Source organism: Martes martes (genome assembly GCF_963455335.1).
Source record: "Martes martes genome assembly, chromosome: 3".
Classification (NCBI taxonomy): domain Eukaryota; kingdom Metazoa; phylum Chordata; class Mammalia; order Carnivora; family Mustelidae; genus Martes; species Martes martes.
In genome coordinates this window covers 67,781,392-67,808,367 of record NC_137890.1, presented here as the reverse complement: position 1 = coordinate 67,808,367, position 26,976 = coordinate 67,781,392, and the positions used below count along the sequence as shown (strand labels likewise).

General features: G+C 32.1%; 1 protein-coding gene across 1 annotated transcript in view; it reads left to right on the top strand.

The window, feature by feature from the left end:
• The window catches only part of LOC308339564 (neurobeachin), a 190,479-nt gene that overhangs the window by 133,894 nt on the left and 29,609 nt on the right, over positions 1–26,976 (top strand). Inside the window, exons 23-28 of the mRNA XM_080798359.1 lie at positions 904–1,057; positions 10,083–10,263; positions 12,273–12,403; positions 15,587–15,694; positions 21,899–22,067; positions 23,523–23,618. Coding sequence (XP_080654485.1) covers positions 904–1,057; positions 10,083–10,263; positions 12,273–12,403; positions 15,587–15,694; positions 21,899–22,067; positions 23,523–23,618 — 839 coding nt within the window. The remainder of the gene's footprint in view (positions 1–903; positions 1,058–10,082; positions 10,264–12,272; positions 12,404–15,586; positions 15,695–21,898; positions 22,068–23,522; positions 23,619–26,976) is intronic.

Sequence of the window (26,976 nt, the reverse complement as noted above, 5' to 3'; positions counted from 1 at the left end):
GTGATGAGCTTTCTTTTCAGTCTTTCCTAAAACTGAACCTTTTGGTTGACGGAACTGGCTGTTGGCATCAGTACAGAAACCAACTGGCAGCTTTCCTTGACGAACCCTTTGACACATAGACACCATTTCACGTCTACAGCTGTTTGTGGGATGTTGGGGAAAAAGTGAATCTTCAAAATTGGAAAATAGACCAAATTTGAGAAAATTGAACAAAAAAGAACAATTGATCATGGAGTAATCTCTTTTTTTTCCATTAGAAAATAGTTTATATTCTTGACAGACATTAAACCAAAGCAGTGTATTTTTCTGGGTATCTAAGTTGCATGTTTTGTATGGAAAAGCTGCACTGCTGACCTTTAAGATCCTTTTCATTTTTTTATTCAGTAAGTCCTTGAATTTTTACTGATTTATTTTTTCCCTAACATGTCACTTATGTGACTATTCGTACACATTTTCGGTATGGCTGGTCACAGGTGGGGCTGCAGTCTGCTGATATATAGAAACTCCCTGAAAGGTAAACTTGGAGTTAACTATCCAGTTGTTCTAGATTACCTGAGGATGGTAAATAAGGAGAACTGATGTCAACGTAAAATAACCAGCTTTTGTGAAAATAAACTTTAACTAATTTAAATCCATTGACCTAAATCTGGTCACCACACTGTATTTTTAAAGCAGAAACCCCCATTAATGAGTTAATACATTTGGATACAAAGAAACTCTGCAAGGATGAATGTTAAGTTTTGGGTAATATGCTATCTCAATTGTAAATTATTTTCTTTTCTCATAATTCCATTTTAAATTTGCCTAGCTCTTCAACACTTTTCACTTTATAAATGTTATATTATAGTTAACTTCTTAAGCTAAGAAAATGTTCATTTATGTTTTGTTTTTCTGCTCTTTTAGCCATTCCACAAAGTCTGTAATGGATTTTGTCAATAGCAATGAAAATATTATTTTTGTACATAACACAATTCACCTCATTTCCCAAATGGTAGACAACATCATTATTGCTTGTGGAGGAATTTTACCTTTGCTCTCTGCTGCTACATCACCAACTGTAAGTACTTTGCTTCCATCTAGTGGTGTATTTTGTAATTACCTGACTAGAGCCTGTCAGTGTTTTCTGCTGTAAACGGATAGATTTTAACAAGACATATTCACCTAAGGCAACTTCTCCCCGTTTCTTTTTGTCAGTGTTGGGTTTCAGCTATGTGTGTTTATGGAAACATTTCTCTGGTGATTTGATGAATACTTTTGAAGAAGAGCCATAACTATAAGTGACTTACTTTATTTTCTATATATTGCCTATTTCTTCAAATATGTATTATGGTAAACTTAAAATTTTTATTCTGTTACTCTTGAAATTCTAAATACAAGCACATGGTTATTGTGTAAGTAAGTAGAGTCATAAATCTAAATTTAGGAAAAAGTCATTAGATATGCAAAACCTCATGTGAATTGTTTGAAATATTATTTCTAAACTTAATATTATTTTAAACTATATGTGGAACTTTTACATTCTTATTCTCTGAGATTTAATCTTGAAGCTAGCAAATTGCTTCCAAAAGAGAGCCAAATTAATGAATTCTTATTTAAAACTTAGGCACCTCAGAAAAATATGTAAATAACATACCTTTTAATGCTATCTGAACAATTTCATAATCCTCAAAAAACTCAACTTTTTATAGACATATGGACTGTAATAACATTTGCATCTGACTTTATCTAGTTCAACATTTATTTAAAAAGCATAGCTGTCTTTCTAGATAAAACATGGAAATATATTAATAAGTTTGAAAGGCATTTAACATTAATTACATATGTTTAAAATATAATAGGTCAGTGTTAACTTTATATTTTAGTTGTAGTTCAAAAAAATCTCTGATTTATATATATATATATAAAAAGACTCCATAGCTGCTTGCTCAGATAGGAAAGAATGTAGAACTCTGTTTAGCGTATTGATTGTGTTCCTGCCACTGTACTGGAAACTAATCCATGAGCCCCAAAAGTACTCTCTCTCCAGAGAAACTGGCCCTTTTGTTAAGATATCTTTTACTTGGCGCAGCAGTGTTTCCAAATTAATCTCTAGTTTTATTTCATTATTAACCAGCTTATCTTACATGATTCCTTTTCTCTCTAGTTTTTTCAATGCCATCATCCCCAAAGTATCACTGAAATTTAAAGATGGGCAACAAAAGACTGCATGCCCAACATCTTCCCCCCCTCACATGCACATACACTTTCATTTCACCCATGAATTTATTCAAAAAGTTGGCGAAGTCTAGTTCAAGAGGGAGAGCATCAAATGGATCGTCATTATTATGGCCTTACTGAAATTAGCAGCTAAGCATGGAAATGGAGCCAGGAAGAAAAATAGTTGATGGTACGTGGAGAATGTAGATATTCTGTGAGATTAATGTACCTACCATGCCTTCTCTTCAGTCTCTGATTTCTCCTGGTGATTTATACCAAATTCAGGTAAATCGAGAGTTGTTGTCAAAATGCATTCTAATGTTAAAACAGGGAGGGTCTTTTTCCCTTCTACACATTAAAAACTGAAAAAAATCATTATTTTCTCTGACATTTTTCTTCATCATATAAAAAAATTCTTTTTTAAAGATTTTATTTATTTATTTGACAGAGAGAGATCACAAGTAGGCAGAGAGGCTAACAGAGAGAGAGAGAGAGAGAGGAGGAAGCAGGCTCCCTGCCGAGCAGAGAGCCCAATGCGGGACTCGATCCCAGGACCCTGAGATCATGACCTGAGCTGAAGGCAGAGGCTTAACCCACTGAGCCACCCAGGTGCCCCATATAAAAATTTTTACTATTTTCTAAATAATCATTTGTTATCAAGAAATTTTAAAAGGTTGAATTGAAATTCATTTTATAATAGTGTTTTAAAATTTAGTGCAGAACTGAAAATGACTCCTATATAAAATTAGTAGTAAGTATTAAAATTTGTATAGGCTTAAAATACTAATATTATTAAATAATCTTCCAATTTTTTAAGCTAAAAGATCTCCATCAAGATAGAGATAATAGAAAATTACCAAAATAAATTGTCCATAATTGTTATGGTTTACATACTATTTCACTGCCCAAATTTACTTATTTTTTATTTTGTAATGAATATATAATAAAGATACTGACATTTTGAGGTTTGACTTCCAAAATTATTACCTTTACAGTTTAGATCACTGTATTTTACAGTTTGAAACTACTTGTTGATTAGAATATTCCTTTTTTTTAAAGATTTTATTTATTTATTCAAGAGCGAGGGAGAGCATGAGGTGGGGGAGGGAGAGGGAGAAATAGGCTCCCCACTGAGCAGGGAGCCCTCCATGGGCTCAATCCCAGGAACCTGGGATCATGACCTGAGCTGATGGCAGACACTTAACTGACTAAGCCACCCAGGCACCCTTGCCTAGAATATTCTTAACAGATTTAGGAATTTGGGTGTAGAAAATTTTTTTCATTTCTATCTCTATATTTCTGTCATTTTGGTTCATTAACCGATTGTACCTATGCCTGGTTATACAACAGCTGGTTATGTTCTTTGAATAAGTTGCTTCCTTAAAAGAAACACCCAGACGTTTTGTCCCACTTCATACTAGTAGAACCATGACTAGTGCTGACTGCTGAGCATTGTTTTTCTTTACTTGATTGTGTAATATTTTTGGTAAAAATTATAATGTAGTAGAGGGAGAAAGTTGGGAAAGATGAGATCAAATAAAGAAGAAAATTAGAACTGAGTATATAAAGAGCTTTTTGGTTTAGATTTAACCTATAAAAATTCAAAAGTGAAAGAGGAAGCATTGACAGTATACAGATTAGCAAAAGGAAACATTGTCATGTAGATGCCATTATAATTTCAATCCTAGAAACATTTGAAACTGATGTTCGATTGATCTCATGATTTTGTTTAGGTTTGTGTAGTTTTAAAAATACTTACGCATTATGAATAATGCAGATGTGTATTTAATGAATAAATATGAATAATGATGGATGGCTGTGACTGGCAAACTTTTTCTGTATGTGTCAGATGATAACTGTTTTCAGTTTTGTGGGCTATAATGGTATCTGTCTCAACTACTCAACTCTGCTTTTTTGCAAAAGCAACCATAGACAGTTACATAACAGAGTGTGTGGATTTGTCTCTATAAAGCTTTATTTATAAAAACAGGCAGTGGGGCAGGGTGACTTCTGGGTCATAGTTTACTGACCTCTGACGTAGAACATAATCCGCAGATAAATTACAAATGTCATAGTATAATGTTTTAGTGGGAAAGTTACTATTTACTGACCATTGAAAATTCAAGAGTTAGGGCTTAAGATAAACTCATTATTTCCTATTAAACAAGAACTTGAATATTTAGTTTAATTTTTAAAACAATTTCATTGAACATTGTGGTCATTATGTTCTATTAGAAGATATGTAACTTTTCACATTCAGCCATGCTAATTTTTTGTAGCATTTGACATGCCTAGTGTTGAAATTGTATTAATTTTGAGAGGGTAAGTAGAATGCTAGGTAGTCGTCTTTCTCCATTTTACCAAGGTGAACAATAACATTAGTTGTATTTATTTCTACTAGCAATGAACATGTGGACACAGGAATTAAAAATATGATATCATATGTAGTCACTCATCATGCAATACTTAGTTGTAAATATAACAATAAATATATGATATTTTTATTCCAAAAACTGCAAAAGACTGGTAAAAGCAATCAAAAATGGTCTAAATAAATGGAAATTATACCATGTTTATGGGTTGGAGACTCAACGTAATAAAGGTAACACTTGCCCCCAAATTGATACTTAGATGTATTGCAGTTCCTCTCAAAATTCCACCAAAATTTTTTGTAGTTAAAAAAACTATTTTTAAAAAAATTCACAAGGGATAGTTAAAACACTTTTGAAAGAATCATTATATATTAAACACAGTAATCATGACTGTGTGGTATCTTAGAGAGGCATAGTCAATGGAACAGAACAATAATATAGAAAGGGATCCCCCCAAAAATACACAATTTTTTTTTTCACATACATCATAAGTAGTTCACTTAAGGAAGGATAGCCTTTTCAAAAACAGGGTAATGCTAGGTTTTCTTTATAGTTCTCTGTTGAAAAAAATGATGATACAAAGCTCAGCTTAGGAATATGTCCTTCCCATTTCTCAGTATAAGTATGGATCACAGATAAGTATGGAAATCTCATTTTCATCAAAACAAACATGTTTCCTATCATCAATCAGATTCAGACATAATCTTTTTGGAGTTAGAATTCAATATAAAGTATATGGATTGTGGCACAAGATAAATCTGCATTTTAATCTGGGTTCTACAACTTACTAGGTAGGACCTCACAATTTCTTCATTATGAAAAGGTGTTAATTATGCTTATTTAACAGGGAGTTTGTGAAAATTAGGATAAGTCATAAGTGTAAAGCTCGTTAGATGGAGAAGAGGCTCTTGATGTTTCCTTCATTTAGTTCTTTTTGAAACTGTTTATTCAGAACTATGTTATGGTAGAGTAATTTTCCCATTTATAAAATAATCTGCCATATTCAGAATTCTACAATAGGATATTTGAGGCAAGTTTATTTATAATGGGTGATTTATTTTGATGGTATAGTCTATTTGTCTGCCATCCTAGTGGGATTGGCATAGTGGTGGTCTGTTTTCTGCTCTAAGATCTCATATGAATATACTAATATACTAATTCCCACTAGGGGTAACATTTGTGTATTGCTGTTGTAGTATTGTCATGTAAGAAAAGTTTAGATTAAAAGACAACTCTCATATGATCTCCCTGACATGAGGAAGTGGAGATGCAACGTGGGGGGTTGGGGGGGTAGGAAAAGAATAAATGAAACAAGGTGGGATCGGGAGGGAGACAAACCATAAGAGACTCTTAATATCACAAAACAAACTGAGGGTTGCTGGAGGGTGGGGGGGTCAGGAGAGGGTGGTGGCGTTATGGACATTGGGGAGGATATGTGCTATGGTGAGTGCTGTGAAGTGTGTAAACCTGGTGATTCACAGACCTGTAATCCTGGGGCTAATAATACATTATATGTTTATTAAAAAATTTAAAAAATTATTAAAAAAATAAATAAACTCTAAAAAACAACAAAAAAGAAAAGTTTAGAATAATGTAAGTGACATTTCAGTGGAAACTTTAAGGAAAAAAGTATATACATAAAATATTAGTGAACACCTTGAACTTAATATTCATTGAAGAGGCAGGATGTTTTGGAATTTTAGCTTTGCCTGGACTATTTGAAGTCTTATGTGGCATAGAAAATAAATTACAAAATAGTTTCTATAAATTAGAATAATGGTTTTAACTTTAGTACCCAGGGAAAACATTTAAACTTCTTAGTATTCAGTTTGATCGATCTTTGGTTTTGGAAAGAGGAATTATTTTTGTTGTTGTTGATTTTTTAGAGTTAGTGCTTCTATGACTTGTCAGTTGAACCCTTTCTTTTATTCTCTATACATTGTACAAGTTGGTCATGAGTGAAAGCAAGGAGTTGTAGAAAAAAAATGAAGAGAAGCAAAGAACATGGATCCAGCTACAAATTGCATAATCACTTTGTGATTTTAAGTTGATCATTTTGGTCAACCATCCAAAATACTGTATGTTTAGAATTTAATTCAGGGTCAGGTATGGTTTCATTTTGTTAAGAAAAATAGTAGTGACTGATATTTCTGGCTTTCCTCATAGTTTCATAATCATGAAAGAAGAGCAATATTTTCTGTCAAAAAAAATGATGATAAAGTCTTGAATTTAGTTTGTATTTCCTTACCATTACCAGAATGTGGAGTTAATAGATTTGGAAAAATTAATTTTTCCTTTGTCTCATAATACTGAACATACTGTAGTATTCTGAGGAGGCTTTTATGCATTTTCCTATACAGTGTACCAAGAAAATGGTGATTTTTTTTTTTAAATTTACGCTCACTTGTATTTGTTGTCAAAAATCAGATAATAGGAAAATTGATAACTTTTATTGTGAAACTTAATTCTAGCCAAACTTCTGAATATATTGAACATAATTCTTAGTTGAGACTCTGAAATTTAGTGTAATATCTATGTAATTAGCTTAGTTCACATGCAGGCCTGATTAGTGTATCAGTAAGTTCTATTCTAGCAAAGAAAAATGTTTTTTAAGTTATAATCACTATAGTATTTTATTCTTAGACTCCAAATATTTTAGAAAACAAATTATAACATGATTCCTAAATGAAAATTCTGGAAGTTTGGTATAAATAGTTTATTTCCTTAAGTCATTTCTGCCAAAACCAGTACTAAGTTAGGGCTTTTACAGAGAAATCTTATCAGTTTTTTATTAAAATGCTTCCTTAGGCATCTGCTAGGAATATATATTTATTTTATAAAATAGAATATGCATAATTTCTAGTGTATGAACTATACATATATATATATAAATAATATATATATTATTTGGGCAGAGTTACCCTAATGAAGAAAATAAACATTAGACTAAATATTCGATATTTAATCTTAATCATATGTAATTTATAAAAGGAATATCTCTTCTAAGAACTTTGCTTCTAATAAAATAATTAAATATAATTTTTAAATATATTATTTTGTGTTTCAATTTTACATTGTATTTTCATTTAATTTTAATAATTTCCTTTTCTTGTACCTTTTTGATCTGTTGTCTGTTTTGTCTAATGCATGTCCAGGGTTCTAAGGTTAGTATTATTACTTAAGTAATTTTCAGGTTTTCAGTTTTAAGTTTTATTTTTGCTTATTTATAAAATTTTTGACTTGGTTATGTTTTGAGTTTCCATACCATCTTTAGGATTAGACATATCTTTGGTATATTTAAAATATTCATTAAAAGGATTTTTCTCTCAATGCATTGATGAATTATTATCTTATTATTCATGATAACCTTTAGACTAAACTATTGTAATATAATTAAAACAAATTTCAGTCATACATATAGTCAGATGTTAATTGATTCCAATGAAAGGAAATTGGATGGGATGTATATTTTTAAGATTTAATAATAATCATATGTGAGTGATCTTTATTGTTAAACATGTTATAATGTTTATATAACACTTCATAAAAAATATAAATTACTTTTATATGGAATTAGTTAAGAACTTCCTTTTTGGTTTTTGTGTTAAGAATACTTTTTATTTTAAAATTTTATTTTGTTTAGTCAAAAATAAGAGTTTGGCTAATTACATGGCTGATTAATAATTTTGTTAATAATTTCTGATATAATTCAGTCGTTTAATAATGAAAGGATATTTTGAAGGTTAGACCTAGTAGACCACAGAAGACATGAAAATAAGTCTGTTAACTAATAAAGTAATAACTAATAAATAAATCTTATAATTTGAGTAATTCAAAATGATGAATTTCTTTGAGAATGCATCTACAGATATTCTAGAATTCTAGTATTTTTGAAAATTTTTTGAGAATATTTGATACACCTAAGCAATGGCCAGATCTTCCAGTCCATTATGAGACACTTGTATTAACTGAGGTTTAAAAGAGTTCTTGTGTATTTTCTTTTGCTTTTTAACATAGACTATTGTGTTGTGATCACAGATTTTTAATTTGTGCTATGAAATAATGCTGTATATCAATGAGGTGCTAGGAAATAAGGAATCTGAAGTTAAGAAATCCAAGTAATGATTTATTTCTTTAGACCATGGGTACTGAATTGGCATAATATAAATCAACAATTGAAAACAGATTTTTGTCTGTTTTCAAGCTCATTTTAGAGAGAATGGTTTTAACACTATTTTGCTGTTAAATGGAAGGAAGAAAGGTTGTTACATTTTATACTCCATTTAAAATTGAGTTTAGTTATATAGTGCTTGCAGTAGTCACCTATCATTTTTATTACCCATCTTGTGCTCAAGAAGTGTTTTAAGAGGTGTTTTGTTGTTGTTGTTGTTTTTTTTCAATCAGTGTTCTCTGCTAACATTTCCATTTTAATGGGAGCCAATAATATGTTTAGGTAGAATGATGGGCATAAACAATATCAAAATGGGACAATAAATAGGAATAGATACCTATAATATATGCTTACCTTGTAGTTGAATTTATCATTGGGTGAAGAAATAAGATTAATCAATATGGCTAGTGTGCCCATTTTCAGAAAATTTAAGCAGTAGTATTTTTTATTTATAAAGCACTTCTTATTTTTCTCTGCCCCCCATGGCATTGAGAAAATGAGGCCTAGTTATAATGAATCAAAATAATTAAAATGTTATATAATACAGAATGAAAACTAAAATAAGAAATGTTGCTGTTGCTTATAAAATACAAAGTTACACATTTCCGGAAATACTTTCTAACATTTCCTTTGAAAGCAAGAAATTATATTTTATCATGAACAATAGTTTAGTGAAGTATAGTTGTACCTAACTAAATTGTTACTGATTCTTCTTGTTGCTAGTGTCTTAAAGGTCACAAATTAATATCTTTAGAGGAATTAATGATCTTGGTTATTTTTACCCTAGTATTATTGTACATATGAGTTACCTAGTGGCTTAGTTTATTCTGAAATGGGTAAGAAATTATGTATTCTCATTTGACAGTAGCCTCATTTTGATGCTGATCGGAAGTGCCATATATCTTTACTATTACTCATCATGCATTTATACTAAAGAAAAATTAAAGCATGTCTTTTAATAAATGAGAGTGAAGATTTTAACAAAGTATCAATTTTATCTCTTTATTACTAAAATAAGACAAAAGTAGTATAAATAAAGCTGTATAATTATTCCTAGATGTCTTTGTGAAATGACCTTAAGTTTGGAATATAGCTTTTACAAATGGTAACATTTAAATTTAACCTTCATCTTAAAAATGGACTTTTCCTTTTTTCAAGGATAATTCATAGGTAAACTAGTTAAATTTGACAACCAGCTCTTTTGATATGTGGAATTAGTTTATAATTTATTTTGTTTAGAAAATATACTAGATATGCTGAACTACTGTTTACCTATAGCATGTATGTGTATGTATTATATTAACAAATTTTAAACAAAACTTAAATCTTCTACTTTTTTAAAGACGGAATTGGAAAATATTGAAGTGACACAAGGCATGTCAGCTGAGACAGCAGTAACTTTCCTCAGCCGATTGATGGCAATGGTTGATGTACTTGTATTTGCCAGCTCTCTAAATTTTAGTGAGATTGAAGCTGAAAAAAACATGTCTTCTGGAGGTTTAATGAGACAGTGCCTGAGGCTAGGTAAGTTTGTTAAGAATAACGGTGCATGTTAAATAATTACCTACAGATTAGTTTTTGATGTTCTTTGGTTTATAAATTATTAATGATACAAGTTAATGATTATGTTGTATAGAGATTACCTTGTAATTCTTGACAATTACTAACTTAAAAATATCGTGGCATCATCACATTGGAGATTTCATGAAATTGATCATCTTTAATGGATTATAATTTGAAATGAAGTCAAATATATTTTGAATTGTTTCAAAATCAAAAGGGCTATAACATTTTTCATTGACATGATTTTAATGTAAATCCACTTAGGAGTCCTGTTTTGGTACACTAATGTAGTGTACCATAGTTGATAGTTGTCCTGACCCACAAATATGTCAGAGAACCAGTGACATAGTTTTTATACATAGAATGCCAAAGGATAAAACTGACTATGCCAGTGTCACTGTTTCTCAGAGTAAGCAGTTAACACTAACAAACATTACTATACCTATACTGTTCATTTACGATCCTGTGTCACAAAGAAAAGTTAGCACTGAAAACTCTTAGTAAATTTAGTCTATCTCTTTACATCTATTCTTCTATAGCCTACCTTTTTAAAAGGGGAAATTTTTGTATACTACTTAGACTTTACAAGGGACCAGAAAGCAATTGTTTTTATACTTGCCTTAGAGCATGAGTAGGACACAAGAAAGTAAGGCATTAAATAGGAAGGAAATTTCTGATGTGTACTCTTTTTAAACATAACTTTTAAAATTATATACAAATCTACACATGTATAGTTTCAGATTAATTGTTCTGATCCAAGTAGGAATAATAACTTGCTTTAAGAATGATGGAATGAAACCTACTTGTTTTCTTTTGCATTTTTTAAAGACGGGCTGGTTAAGTGGAATCATCTCATACTCACTATAATGGAGAGACTGATCACATTGAGATCTCTCTGACAACCAGTAGGTGTGGGGTAATTTACTGTGGCCAGTATGGACATATCCTTTGATAATTAACAATAGCTGACAGTGAACTGGAAACAGAGAAATGTTTAAAATACCTCAGTATCTTAAAACTAGCATTTATTTGGTTATTCTGAGCTTTTATTTCTGAATATATTTCAAAGCTGTACTGGTGATTTCATTTTTATCCCAATATTTCCTAGCCAATTTGCTTTTTTGTCATCTACAGCAAGGTTTTATAAGTGAATAATAATGAAGCAATAATATATCAATATGTGCTATCTACTGTTCTAAGCACTTTATAAAAATGTCAATTCCATAAATCCTCACAGCAATCCCGTAAGGAGGTTACTATGTTTATATTCATTTTACTTATGAGGAAACTGAGGCACACATAGCTTAAGCTGCTGGCCCAAGATCACCCATAGCTCATAAGGGGCAAAGCCAGGAGTAAAATTCAGGTGGTCAGATTCCAGATCTTGTAATGTTTATTACTATATGAATAGGACTTCTTAAAATAAGTAAACAAGTGAAAAGCTTATGTATGGAATGCTTATTGACAAGGCTGTAGACTTTCCCATCATACAGAAAGGTGGGTTGGGACTTGTGGGATGGACTGCATTGTGGTGCTCTGTCACTTCCTGAAATAGGGAGCCGTGCTCAGTATAGTCACCAAGTAGTCATGTTACTGAAGAAGTCTTATCAATCAAAATAGTTTATCAAATGTGAATATGAAGTTTCAAAAATTTTTTGTTGATCTGTGAAATTCAGAATTTTAAATGATGGAGGGAGGTAGAATAAGGAAGGGATATATTGGGATCTTCAGTAATATTCTGTTCCTGCAGCTGATTGGTAGTATATGGGTATGTTGTTTTTGTTTTTGTTTTTTAACTACACATGTTTTAGATGTACTTTTCATTAATGTATTTCATAATTAAAAAAAATATTTTATCTAGGAATAATGAATGGAGAAAATGGAAAGAAAGAAAAAAAAAGCAAGCAACTCTTTTCAACATGTCACAGTCAAGCATTTATATTAATAATTTGCTTTTGGTTTTTAAATAGTTTGCTGTGTTGCTGTGAGAAACTGTTTAGAATGTCGGCAGAGACAGAGAGACAGGGGAAGCAAATCTTCCCACGGCAGCAGTAAACCTCAGGAAGCTCCCCAAAGTGTGACAGCCACAGCAGCTTCAAAGGTAGTTAAGCATTTTCTATGTTAAATATCATGGACTCTAAAATTTGTTTAAGTGTGAGAAAAAAGTAACATGGTATTGTGTAATGAAAGAGCAAACATTTGGTAATTGGACAGCTGTAGGCTTCTTCAGTGCTGGCTTTTCTTTTTCATAATTGTGTTACCAAGATTATTTAACCTCTCTGAGACCTGCATTCTTTGTTTATTAAATGAAGGTACTAATAATTTCTACTTCATAGGATTTTTTATAAGGATATCAGTATACATAGTTCTGAAAGTTCTTATTTATTACTACTTTTCATAGTTAAATGTATTTTCACAGAGCTCAATATGTGGATTATGCTTTTTAAGTGGATATATTTTTGGTGATAGATACTCCCATAATATTAAACACATATATTGAATGCCCAGGAAATGAATGAATAGTGTATTTTGGAATAGACCACTAATTCTCATTTTAAATTAGCTCTTTATCACATGTTTAACTAACCCTTTGCATCACATCCAGAGTTTTATCAACATGACTTTTACGGTCCTCCATGACTGACCCTGGCTTACTTCTCCAACTGCAACTTGTATTCCCTTTCCCATTGTTTTTGCCATTTTAGTCACATGATGGACTTTACTTAGTTCAAACATTTGGTAATTTTGTTTTTGTTTTTGTTTTGCCTTCAGACTTTTTCATAGTTTCCCTTTACTTGAAGGGTCCATCCTTACTTTTTATCCGGTTAAATTTCATTCAGCTCTTGGCTTCAGCTTAAGTGCTACTCTTTGGGAAAATGTTTTCAGATACCCTTACAGCCACCCTAATCTAAGGTTTCCTCTAATTTGATATTTTCATAAAACTCTGTATGTGTCATATCACACACTACATTTGTAATTAGATGTTTGATACTGAGAAACATTTTTTCTGCTCAGTAAGCGAAGACATGAAATAGAAGTTTAATAGTTTAAATAGCATTTAAATAGTTCTATGGCTTCAAACTTCTGTAACTTTCAAAGAGAACAACCACCAATTTAATATATCTATATTGTAGCCTCTTTTTCACGTCTATCAGAAAACATTTCTACAATAATCAGACCATATTTTATTGTTAACAAGTCTCCAAAGGGTTCTCCATTGCTTAGAAAATGAAATATGAACACATCAGCAAGAATGCCTCATGTTGTATGTGTAGGTGTAGTAGATCGTAAGTTACTTGAGGGCATGTGCATATCTTACACATCTTTGGAATTCCAGAGCATGTATGTACAGCACTGGCGTACTTCGTTAAAAGAGCACTAACTCTAGAATCAGACAAGTCTGAGTTTTTATGCTGGTTCTACCCCATAACTAGTTTTGTGACCCAAAACAAATTCCTTAGTCTCCTGTGCCTCAGTTTTCCAGTCTTTAAAATGGATGCAAATATTAATTTACAAGGTGTTTATATGAACTAAATGAAAAACAGTAATTAAAGTTCTTAGTTAATTCCTGACACACAGTGAACTTTCAATTAATACTAATTTTCCTCTTCCTATTGGGTCTATGTACTCATGAAATGAATAAATAAATTAGTATTTTTGAGAACTTTTATCTTAGAGGAATCTGTAGCTAATTCACTAGATAATAGGGAGCTTTTCAACACTGTCAAACCAACTATTATTCTGATTACAGAACATGGAGAGAAAGTCCAACATGAAGGAATTTTGTAATAATTTAGTTGAGATAGTCACTATCTCTATAGCAAGAACCTTGGCAACAAGAAATGGTTAATAAGTGATAGATACAGAAATATTAGAGGAAAAGTGGACTTTGTAAGAAAACACATTTCAAGAAAGGGAGTCAGTGGACCTGGCAAATGAGGGTTTTCTTTTATTTCCCTGTGTTTATGCATTTTTATGTGACTTTAGTAAGTAAACCATGGATAATTTTGATGTAATACTAATCCGTGTAGACTTATATGAATCATACATCTTCATTGGGCCCCACTTTCTATACTTTGTAAAAAGGAGCAATAATACAAAATTTACCTTAAAAAAGTCTTTATAAAGATCAAATTCAATTATGGTTGTAAAAACACTCTATAAAATGTAAAATGGTACATATAAGTTAAAGTATTCATATATTTCTTCATCTAAGCTGTAAATTGTGTTCTTTTCATCTTTGCTGTAAACAATGTGTTATTTTCTTTAATCATCCTGTGATAAATATTATTAGCTTATCATTTAAATCATATAGCTGATGTCCAGAGAGGTTAATATCTCACCTAAGGTCAGGTAAGCTGTGGTAAACTGGTAAGCTGTGGAATTATAATGGAAACCAAATAACTAAGCCATGTTCTTTTCACTATCCTGTGCTGCAGAGGAATCAAACATCTTAATTTAAGAGTGAAATATCATAATTGAATTGTGTAGAAGATTTAAAAGGAAGCTTATTTATTTTTATTAGTTAGGGTAACAAGTTACTCTGTTTGCAGGAGTTGTATTGGTACTCTCTATGGCCTAATTTAATCCAAACAATTCTTAAAATATTGTATAAGTAAGGAAGTACTAGACTGAATTTCAGGGAGCCTGGCTCTTTGACCAGTTTGCTATGTGATACATTACTTAAAATTTGTCAGTTTTTGTATTTTCAGCTTTAAAAAGGATTTTTGGTGGTTATGATCTTTTATGTTTTTCAGCTTTAATATTAAGGCTATGACTGATTTTTGTTTGCCTTTTTTAGCTTTTCATAGATATAACATATTTATATGTATAAAATCATGCAGTATAATATAGTAATCTCATATGTTGTAAACGCATGATAGATAAATGAATCCAATGACTCAAAGAGATCTATTAAGTAGATATTGGAAAAGTGAGGCTCAGAAAATTTTAGTAACAAGTCCAAAGCTACACAGCAAAGTTTAAGCTCAAACTCTCTGAAGTCCAAGATCAGTCTCTTTTCCACCTCAGTCACTACTTTTCTGAGTCTGTTGTGGTAGCTTTGGTGTTGAAAAACAAGAACCCTTACAAGTAAGTGAAACTGTGACAAGAGCAGAGAGGAGAACGGAAAAAGTGTCTTGTAATAGAGTGCTATTGTCAATAAATGTTACTCAGTGATAGGGAAGTAAAGACCGTGGCTCGTGAAATGCCTGAAGATACTAGAAATTACTCTCCTTTCTGCATTATGCTATTTTCTTTTTAACAATTCTCTTTCTTTTTTAAGACCCCATTAGAAAGTGTTCCAGGTAACCTTTCTCCTATTAAAGATCCTGATAGACTTCTTCAGGATGTTGATATTAATCGTCTTCGTGCTGTCGTCTTTCGGGATGTGGTAAGTTATACCTGCTTGATTTCCCAGGGAAAAATCTTCCACTGTCATTTGTGTAAAATAATTTAAATTTTATAAGAAAGCTGAAATTACAGGGGCGCCTGGGTGGCTCAGTGGGTTAAAGCCTCTGCCTTCAGCTCAGATCATGATCCCAGGGTCCTGGGATTGAGCCCCACATCGGGCTCTCTGCTCAGCAGGGAGTCTGCTTCCTCCTCTCTTTCTGCCTGCCTCTCTGCCTACTTGTGATCTCTGTCAAATAAATAAATAAAATCTTAAAAAAAAAAAAGAAAGCTGAAATTACAACTAAATGTTCTAATGTCAGGAATTATAGGTTTAGAACATACTTCTGATTGCAGAATGATTGAGTCTTTGCTTTCTCTGAAAGCTCATTGATAGATCTCATTTTTTTTAGATGATGTGAAATTTTGACTTAGTTCTGTATATACTAAGACTAGAGATAACCTTGAAAAATTATGATTCACTTTGTGTTGAATCACCTACATTTTTTCTTCTGTATTCCTTGCTCCATTTCTAGGTACTATTTTGTTATTATTGATGTTCCTTGTACTGTGGATGAAAGGGAATAATTCACTAAGGTTTTACTGGCAATTACTTTTTTGAGGGGCAGCAATTACTTTTGAAAGAAGATCTACATTTTAAAAATAATAGGTATTTATGAGAATTTGAGTTACAAAAGTAGCTTTGTAAAGCTTAAGGAAAAGATAGCTTATGAAGATGGTTTCTTGGAACACCCCAGCTACATGATCACTTATTCAAGTAAAGATAAGATTGGACTTTTCACAAATCATGTAGAGACATATATAGTATTTCACAGCAAATTCAATATTGACATTACTCCTTAACATAGTTATTATTTTCCAGCTACTTTGCATTCTGTTTTTCTTATTTTAATTGATGATTTATGAAGCAGAAGAAAGTTTATTTAATTATTTTAAGTATGTTCCATGTCTAATATGGGGCTTAAACTCATGACCCTGAGATCAAAAGTAAGAAAGTCTGTATTTTAAATTTGTATTTAACAATAAATTGGATGAGTACTTTGTACTTTAGAAAGTAGTTAAAGCATATGTAAGTCACACAGCACAATACTGCATGGTAGGTATATGCAGCAGAAAAATTTTCACTCTCTTTAATATGTATCAGTTCTTATAAATTACTAGAAAAATTATAAACATACCAACAGAAAATTAGACGGTGGGCATAAAATATAAAAGATAAGGTAGCAAATATATGATGAAGTCAGGATTACCAATAGTAAAAGAAATGCAAATTAAAATAAGTGAGATACTTTTAGTATAAGATAAATAAAAAATTTTAAATAATAATACCCAGCATTGCAAGGGTGCATTGAAACATGCTCTGTTAGGGGCGCCTGGGTGGCTCAGTGGGTTACAGCCTCTGCCTTCGGCTCGGGTCATGATCCCAGGATCCTGGGATCGAGCCCTGCATTGGGCTCTCTGCTCCGCGGAGGACCTGCTTCCTCCTCTCTCTCTGCCTGCCTCCCTGCCTACTTGTGATCTCTCTCTCTCTGTCAAATGAATAAATAAAATCTTTAAAAAAAAAAAAAAGAAACATGCTCTGTTATATAGCACTGGTAGATGTTTAAATTGGATAAACTTTCTGAATAGTTAGTTTGCATTATGTGTTAAAACTCTTACAAATATTGACACCCTATGTGATGTCTTATGACCCTTTGGTTCTACCCAGAAGTAATTTGACTTCAAGTACTCATCAAAGATGCCTACAGAAAAGTTGGCAATGTTGCAAAGACCTCACAGTAGAGTTTCAGCTTAGTAAATCATAGTATATTCATTGTGTGGGACACTATGCAGCCATAAAACAGTATTTGCGAGGGAAATTTTGTGGCATAGAGAAATGGTCATGATATATTTTAAGGTAAAGCATCAGTACACAAAAGTACTTATATTACACAAATACTACATTTTTATGTTGAGTGTATGTACATGTACATGTGCCTTTAAAAATAGAAGACTAGAGGGGCGCCTGGGTGGCTCAGTGGGTTAAAGCCTCTGCCTTCGGCTCAGGTGGTGATCCCGGGGTCCTGGGATTGAGCCCTGCATCGGGCTCTCTGCTCAGCGGGGAGCCTGCTTCCTCCCTTCTCTCTCTGCCTGCCTCTCTGCCTACTTGTGATCTGTCTGTCAAATAAATAAATAAAATCTTTAAAAAAAAAAATAGAAGACTAGAGGGGCGCCTGAGTGGCTCAGTTGTTAAGCATCTGCCTTCAGCTCAGGTCATGATCCCAGCGTCCTGGGATTGAGTCCCATATCAGGCTCCCTGTTCTGCAGAGAGCCTGCTTCTCCCTCTCCAGCTCCTCTGTGCTTGTGTTCCCTCTCTCCCTCTCTCTCTGTCATGAATGAATGAAATCTTAAAAAAAAAAAAAAAAAGACTAGAAAAAATATACCAAGTGCTACTAATGATTATCTCCAGGTAAACAGTTTTTATTTTGTACCTTGGTTTTTTTACTTTTTTGTGTTTTCAAAAGTTCTATTGTAAACCCATATTTCTTTTGTAATTAATAAATAATAAAGTAATTTTTAAAAAATGGAAATAAAATGCATGACAGTATAAAAATCATGATGTGAGAGTCTTACAACAATCTGGACTCTAATCCAGACTTGGAAAAAAATCACTAACAGGTCTATCATTTAGAAATTATAATTATTCATCCTGAAAAAATATGCTATGGAAAGAATGATTTTCAAATGAAGAATGATTGAAACATGAAGCATATCCTCATCTCCAAGAGGCACACTCAGACCTAACATAGAAGGGGTTTATGTTAAGTATAACATTATGTTTAAATTGTTAGTAAATTCTGCATTAGGTTATTATGGTAGATTATGATAATTTTTTCTAAGACTTCTAGATGTTAAATATGTTGGATAACTCAGCAATGGTGCCTAGCTTTCTTCCCGAAGGATGGGAGTTAAGTGTTCCCAGAGGTACCTTCCAAATACCATTAAGGCAATATAACTTGTGTTCCTTGAGTTTATAATGTGTTTTAGACAATTAATATGTATTATCGTAAGCTTCCATTTAAGAGTTAAGAGAAATTTAAGACTCAGAAATGTTAAGATCACCCAGGTAGTATGAGGTGGTGAGAACCTTAAGGTAGACCTTTCCAAAGTATGCTCTTTTTCATCACCATATTTCATAGATTCTAAGATACTTTTTTCACTTTTATTTTTATTATTTATTTATTAAGTTTTTGTTTAGATTCTTAGTTTAATATTAGTTTCAGCTGTACAGTATAGTGATTCAACACTTCTCTACAGCACCCAGTGCTCATAACAATGAGTGCACTCCTCCCGTCACCTGTTGGTTTTTGACAGTTGGTATATTTTAGAGTCAATTGTAGATATCATGCTAAGAATTCTACTTGACTTTTGAAATTTTTGTGAATCATCAGTCATTTTTAATTGCCTTGATTTTACAAACAAATGAGATCAAAAATTAGGTTTTTAAGGAAAAATATGTGTACATTTTATATACATGCCTATAATATGTAATAAATGACTATATATCTTGCTCTTGTTTGTTTTCTGTTTTGAAGACATTTGCTGATTTAAACTCACATGAACTGTTTAAATCTAGGCCAGAGCTTTACGTGGCAAAATTTGCTATGCATAAGAAATAAAATTAGACTTTTCATCATTGTTAAATAAAATAAAATAAAAATCAACATTGTTTTCAGTGTTCCCCAGTAAACTAAAATTTGAAAGCAAATTTATTATTCTTCTATACTAGCAGTCCCTTAAATACAAAATTATATAAATTGAAATAATTTTAACCCTTAAAATTTGAAAAAAAAGTTTTTAATATCCTAGTTGAAGTTTAAAAAAAATTTTTTTTAAAGATTTTACTTATTTATTTGACAGAGATCACAAGTAGGCAGAGAGGCAGGCAGAGAGAGAGAGGGAGAAGCAGGCTCCCCACTGAGCAGAGAGCCCGATGCGGGGCTCGATCCCAGGACCCGGGGATCATGACCTAAGCCGAAGGCAGAGGCTTTAAACCACTGAGCCACCCAGGCGCCCAAAGCTTTAAAATTTTTAAAGGATTTCAGAGTTAATTATATTATTGATTCAAGATTGAATAGTGGAGGGACCCATTTCTTAAGCAGATGGGAGAAACATAAGAGTTTATGTCTTCATAATAATAAAATATGTAGGCAAGACAATTAATTTGTATAAAAATTTAGTTCTCCAGATGTTGTACTTCATTTTTAAAGAAAGAACTGGGAATAAGCAGCACAATTGGTTTGCAGATCTGGATTTGAAAAGAAAAGGCAGCTGTTTTCATGTCATACATATGGGAGATTTTAACTTGGCTAGGACACTTCACAATATCTGTTGTTTGCAACTCGGCAGCTTTGTAGTTAACATGCATTCATTCCACACATGCTTTTTAATTGCCTGGCATTGAGTTTCCAGTGGTAGAAATGTAAATGTTGTAGAATATCACAGTCTGTCACAGTTTGAGCTGTGTTTGAATTTATTCCTGGTCAGTATCTTTGTTGATATGATTGCACTTCATTTTCCTTTATAATAAATAATTTAAGTATTTGATTTTGTCCCTTCTCTGTATATTTATCCCATCAGCATTATAGTGAACAGAGTATGCATTTCAAACACTTTATAAGAAACTATACTCTAGGAAAGCTGTCACCCTCAGAATATGAAATACTAAATTTATAATATTTTAGAACAAATTTAATTTGTTTTGGTATTTTTCTGTATTATCTGTATTAATCCCATTTCACAATTAAATTAATACTAAATATTTCTTGTTTGCTTTCTTTTCTGACAAAAGGAAAGACAAAAGGCACATACATTCTGAATCTTGTTTGCATTTTACTTAAATGAAGTAAAAATATAAAGTACCTTTATTGGAGTTGCTAGACTTTAATGCATATTCGCTTTCCTTATTCACATCATACTATTTTTTATCTGTTATCTGTGGGACACAGTAATGACTTGCAGTTTTGGTTTGAAGGATCTACCTTTACCTAGCTTAGAAAAAAGGTTTTATAACCATTTACATTTGATGCCTTTGATCCAGGCTAATTTCAAAGTAGTATTAGAGGTTTTAAGTTTGCTTCCTTATCAATTTTTTACCTTATGCTGTAGTTATCTAGGCTTTCAAGGTTGCATACAGCTCTTTATATTTTACAAAGCTAACTTAGAGAGTTATTTTTTCTACTAGACTGCAGTCTGCTTTTCTTTCTTTTTTTTTTTTTTAAGATTTATTAGAAAAAGAGAGAGAAGGGGTGTGGGCAGGGGCAAAGGAAGAGGGTCAAAGAGAATCTCAAGTAGACTCCCCTGTGAGGGTGGAGCCCAAGACCCTGAGACCATGACTGAGCCGAAATTAAGAGTCAGATGCTCAACCAGCTGAGCCACCCAGGTGCCCCTGCATTCTGCTTTTTTGAAACTATTCTCTCTGTGTCCTAACGTCACCAATTGTTTTCATACATTTTACCAATTGTTGCACTGGAAAAACTCCCATTTTGTCATGAGCTTTTGAAGTTCAAAGCCTCAAATATTGGCAGTGTTTTAGAGGTCATTTTCCCAGTGTGGGCCTGTCACTTATTTTTATCTATTTAAGTAGTCAGAGGTTGGATTAGCACTTCCAGCTCCTGTTGAGCTTGTATAAAGTTTACGTTTTCTGTTCCCCCATTGTTTGTTTACCCTATTTTGTACTCGTACAGTATTTTAAGGTAGTAATATGTTAGAATTGTACATGTATCTCAATTATAATTTTATTCTATTAATTTTTAAAATTATAACATTTGGAACTTGATTTTTATCCAGATATTATTCTTTCAGCCTTCTGCTTTCTGTATATTTTATAAAAATACATACTCTATTGTTATGGACATAATGGACAGTAATGGTGACAAGAACAAAGAATAAAATTTTGTGGCATATTCAGCAAAATTTTAACATTCTAATTTTTTGAAATTAAATTTCAATCTGTGACTTATGATATATTTCTGGAATTTTGTCTTTATATCTATAAGATACTAATTAAATAACAATGTATACTTAGAAGTTTTAGTAAAAGTTAAATGTCATGTTTCGCCTCCATAAAGAAAATGAAATAGTAGTTTCTTGTACACTGATAACTTTAAAAATTTGAATGTCAGTACTGCCTTTTCATTTTACACAGGATGATAGCAAGCAGGCACAGTTCTTAGCTCTAGCTGTTGTTTACTTCATTTCGGTTCTGATGGTTTCCAAGTACCGTGACATATTAGAACCCCAGCGAGAGACTGCAAGAACTGGAAGCCAACCAGGTAGAAACATCAGACAAGAAATAAATTCGCCAACAAGTACAGGTACTATTTTTTTCTTAGTTATTTGAATTTTTATCATCATTTATCTCCTTTTTGTTTTATTTTTACACCCAGTTTTAAACTAGTCCTACTGATGATCACTTAAGTATTTATAAGTAGGTGGTATGTAAATGCCAATTTAGTGCTCTTTAATTCCACAAAAATGTGTGAATTTCCATGATATTTGCTATATTCTCATTTTATCAGCGCAGTTGGGTTTTAGTGTTTTCCATATGTTAATACAAATCATTTACTATTTAAGATGCAAATAACTGATACATTTTAAATATACCACTTTTTAACTATTATGAATGTGAAAGTAGGAGATTCTTATACAGTAGTTCAAGACCAAGAATAAGCCAAAATATAAATTGTTACAGCCAAGTTTAACGATAGCTTCTTTCTTGCTGGCTTATTCTCTCTCTCTCTCTCTTTCTCTATTTCTTTTGCTGTGTATAGTTATTTAAATATCTAAATATTCTGTCAGAGATTCATAATAAGCCAACATATATTCTAAACTTTATACCAAAGTTCCTTTAACTAAAATCAAAGACTTAAAGACAACAATGAACCATCTTGGATCATATTATCTCTCTTATTTAGAGAAGGTGTTCGTGGGAGTTCTTGCATTATCAGTTTTGCCTACTCTGCTTGAAAATAATAAACACATTTTCTGGCAGATAGTATTTTAATATCACAGGGTGCCTTCTATTAGTTGTATTTCCTGCCATGTGTTTATATCAAGATTGTTTCTTGGTTGTTTACAATGTATCCTTGGTAACCTAGTGGTTATTTCATATGCCACTGGATAAATTTGTAGCTGAAATTGTCTTTCCTAAATAAATGCATATGATATATAAGTAAAATGGATATTTAAAAAAGTGAGTAGAAATTAGTGGTCAAATCTCTGCATCTTGTTTTCCCTGAGCATATCATATCTCCTTTACCTTGCTTTTGTGAGAATATGGATTATGTTTTAACTATAATACTTTATTGTTGCATGCAGTATTTACTTTGAACACATAAACATGATGTTATTTCATCATAGTGTACTTTTAACTTTATTCTTCAAATTAAACATTATCCTACCATTCCAGTTTATGTCTTCTGACCACTTAAAACACTAAGGCTCTATTATGTTAATCAACTTTTGCTTCATTTTTAATGCATTCGTATCAGCTTTATATGTATAAGACAAGCAATACTGTAGTCAGCCTTCCAGTTCTGATTATGTATGTGTATGTCTTCCTGTATGTTGCTAAAATTACTCTACTTAACAAGTGTCTGGTTTCTCCTTTCTCTTAATACATAGCCTCTTTCCTTTCCCCAGAGATACAGTCTTTATTGCTAGTACTGTTTGCATGTTGCAGTAATACAGAGTTGTCATGGATCTCCAGTGGACCATGTTGCAGGTTGTTACATGCTGGCTCAAATTTGATTCCATGATTTTCTCTACAGTTGTGGTCATACCATCTATCCCTCATCCAAGTTTGAACCATGGATTCCTTGCCAAGTTAATTCCTGAGCAGAGCTTTGCCCACTCATTTTACAAAGGTAATATTGACCTCATCTCCTGACCTGTTTGGGTATTTGTATTTCATTAATTGTTCTACAATAAATATCCATAATGTAATTGTTTATAAACAAGTATACACTTCAGGTTTCATGGAGATATGATATGTTGTATTTACATTTGGCTCTTGAAAGCAAAATACAGTTTTTATATTTGTATTTCTTTACATTTCTTTAAGTATCATCTGCAAATTAAGGATACTTAATTATATGTTTAAGAATATTCACAGTGGTGGCATTCACTAGAGATTGCAGAAGAGTCACACCTTCTAAATAGGACTAAAATAGCCCTAAAAGGAAGGCTGCTCTAAACTCACAAGAAAAAAAGCTTAAAAACAAGCCTTGAAAACATTAAATTGATCTCTAAGTTCCTTTACTTTCTGTCAGAGCAAAGTTCTACCTCTCTTTAAAGGAATACATAAAGTTTTTCACCAAACAACATAAAATTCAATGTTAAGCATTCAATAAAAAATTATATTAAACATGAGAAGAATCAGGAAAATGTGATATATAAGCAAGGGGAAAAATAATTCGATAGAAACAGATTCAGAAATGACAGAGATGGGCGCCTGGGTGGCTCAGTGGTTTGGGCCGCTGCCTTCGGCTCGGGTCATGATCTCAGGGTCCTGGGATCGAGTCCCGCATCGGGCTCTCTGCTTGGCAGGGAGCCTGCTTCCCTCTCTCACTCTCTCTGCCTGCCTCTCTGCCTACTTGTGATATCTCTCTCTCTCTGTCAAATAAATAAATAAAATCTTTAAAAAAAAAAAAAAAAAAAAAAAAGAAATGACAGAGATGGCAGAATTGCCAGATAAGAGCATTAAAACAGCTATTATAAGTATATTTAAAATGTTTTTCAGTCTAAAAGAAATAGTGAATGTAATGAGGAAAAAAATGAAAAATTTTTTTAAAAAAGAATCAGTTGGAGTTTATAGAGATAAAAAATAAAATAACTGATATGATGTCTCTGGGTAAGGTTGACATAGGATTATTCTCTGCAGAACAGAGGATCCTAGTAGGCCGAATTCTGCTCTCCCTGTGCCATCCCACCCAAGTTTTTCCCGTGTACACACCCTGCATGATTCCTGGGAATATCTTGCTCCTGTGACTGTGTTGTATTACATGGCACAGTTGCTTTTAAGAGAAACTGATTGTCCATATCCATGACCTAATTACATGAGACCATAAAGGCAGAGCGTTTTCTCTGGCTGGTTACGGAAAAGGAAGTCAGAGAGACTGAGAGTGTCAAAGTGATTTGACTTGAAGTAAGTCCTTTGTTGCTGAGATGAAGGTAACTGCAGTTCAAAGACATGAAATCACCTTGTAGGAGCTTGAGAGTACTACGTGGCTAGCAGTCAGCAAGTAAGTGGGGGACTTAGCCCATGGCAACAAAGAACTGAATTCCTCCAGTAACTTGAGTGAGTTTAAAGAGGACCCTGCACTCCGGATGATACCCTAGTTCAATGTTTTCTATATATTGGCTAATGATATGGAAGACCAATTTATAGAACACATAAAGCAGTGAACTATTTTTTGTTACATCTTCATGAAGGCACAGATTTTTTTTCAATAAATGTGCAACCTTTGAACATCATGATGAAATAAAGGAAAAATTCTTTTCAGCTTTATTGCTTACAAATATCTAGCTGTGAACTAAGAAGAATTAGATTAAATTAGATTAGATTAAAAATCTGGAGGGGTTTTTTTGGTGTGTGTAGAGGTGTTCCAAAGGCTTAGCTGTAGTGCCTGGAAAATATTCTAGAATAGTTACCCAGATTAAGGAGCCTGTATCAGAATATCAATGTACTTCTTCCTTTATCAAGGAAATCTCGTGAAAACAACATTAGCTCAACTGCACAGTGTTCTTACTGGCATAATAAAATTTTGAATTACTTTTAGACTGTTGTGGTAAATTTGCTATTTTCTTTCCTATGTAGTAATGTGGAAGCTGATTATAAATAACTGGTACGGTGTTCTATGGTATGATGGGTATTGAAAGGCAAAAAATCTTGTTGATGATATTGGAACAAGAGTCAACTCTTGGTGTTTACTCTTACAGAGTAAGAAGCCAGTTGATTCCCTTCTTTAAAGACTAGTAGAACTGGCTTCTTGGTCAGACCTGTAAAATATTTTTAATGAATTCAGTACTTATAAAGGGGAATGTTTGCAACATTTTTTTTAGTAGCAGAAAAGCTCAAAGGACAAAAAGTTAGAATCTTAGAAGTGTACAATTTCTATGACTTTTTCATTACTTAAAAATTATTATTTAATATAATTATCAAGAAATTATCTTGATCTGTAAGGATGATTTTGATTTTGCTCATCCTTGAAAATTTATCTCCTGACATTTTATGTATTTGATAGAATGTTTTGTGTTTAATTTTCCACCAGAAGAAAATTCATACATAAGAGATTCATGAAACTGGAATTCATTGCTTTCATTGAAATATAATTTGTATTTGATTATAACAGTACAAGATAAGTTACTGGAATTGGGCATTGATGAGCATTGAGGGAAATTTTGAAGATACAGCATTTCTATTTTCATTTTGGATAAAAGCTTAAAATGAATATTCTGAGCTTTCTGAGTTTTCATTCCATGAACATACCTCTGTGACACTATTTCTTCTACTCTGTACGATATTAAAATAAAACAAAAACAGCTTAGCTATATGTCATTCCCATGAGTGGCATTATTGCCAGTTCAACTTGGATTAGATAAGTTAACAAGCAAAAAGCTCTCACTCTCACATTATCAACCTTAAATATTTATATTCCCAGTGTTTGTATAAAACATTTATATAGGAGTCTATTTTAGAGAATTGCTCTTCTGCGTAAAACTTTGTTTGTTTATGATTTGTAATGGGAAAAAGTCACAAGTATAATAACATTTGTATATATTGGTCACCTATACACACACTTTCAGTGAACAGCATGATGAACAGTTTTTAATTATTTTCTTTTCCCAGTGTTATATACATTCATATAATATTTTATAATATACAATATAACAAATATAATAAAGCAGTGTTTCTTTCTAAAAATTTCTAAAGGCTTCTTATAATTTAGGGAACAAAATTAAAATGTCTTATAGTGGCATACTACTTTAGTTCTAATTTACCTGGATTACATAATTGCCTCCAAAGTAGTTTCTTTACCTCTTTTTTTACTGATCTTTATTTGATTTATTGCAATTTTGCTAAAATTTGTTTTAAAATGTAAATGATATTGATATTGGTTCCTTTTTTTTTTTTTTTTAATTTTCTGGTAGCATCTAGAGTAAAAATATCACATAGGCTTCTCCATACCTTAATAATTACAAGCACTGTCCTGCCTCTTGATC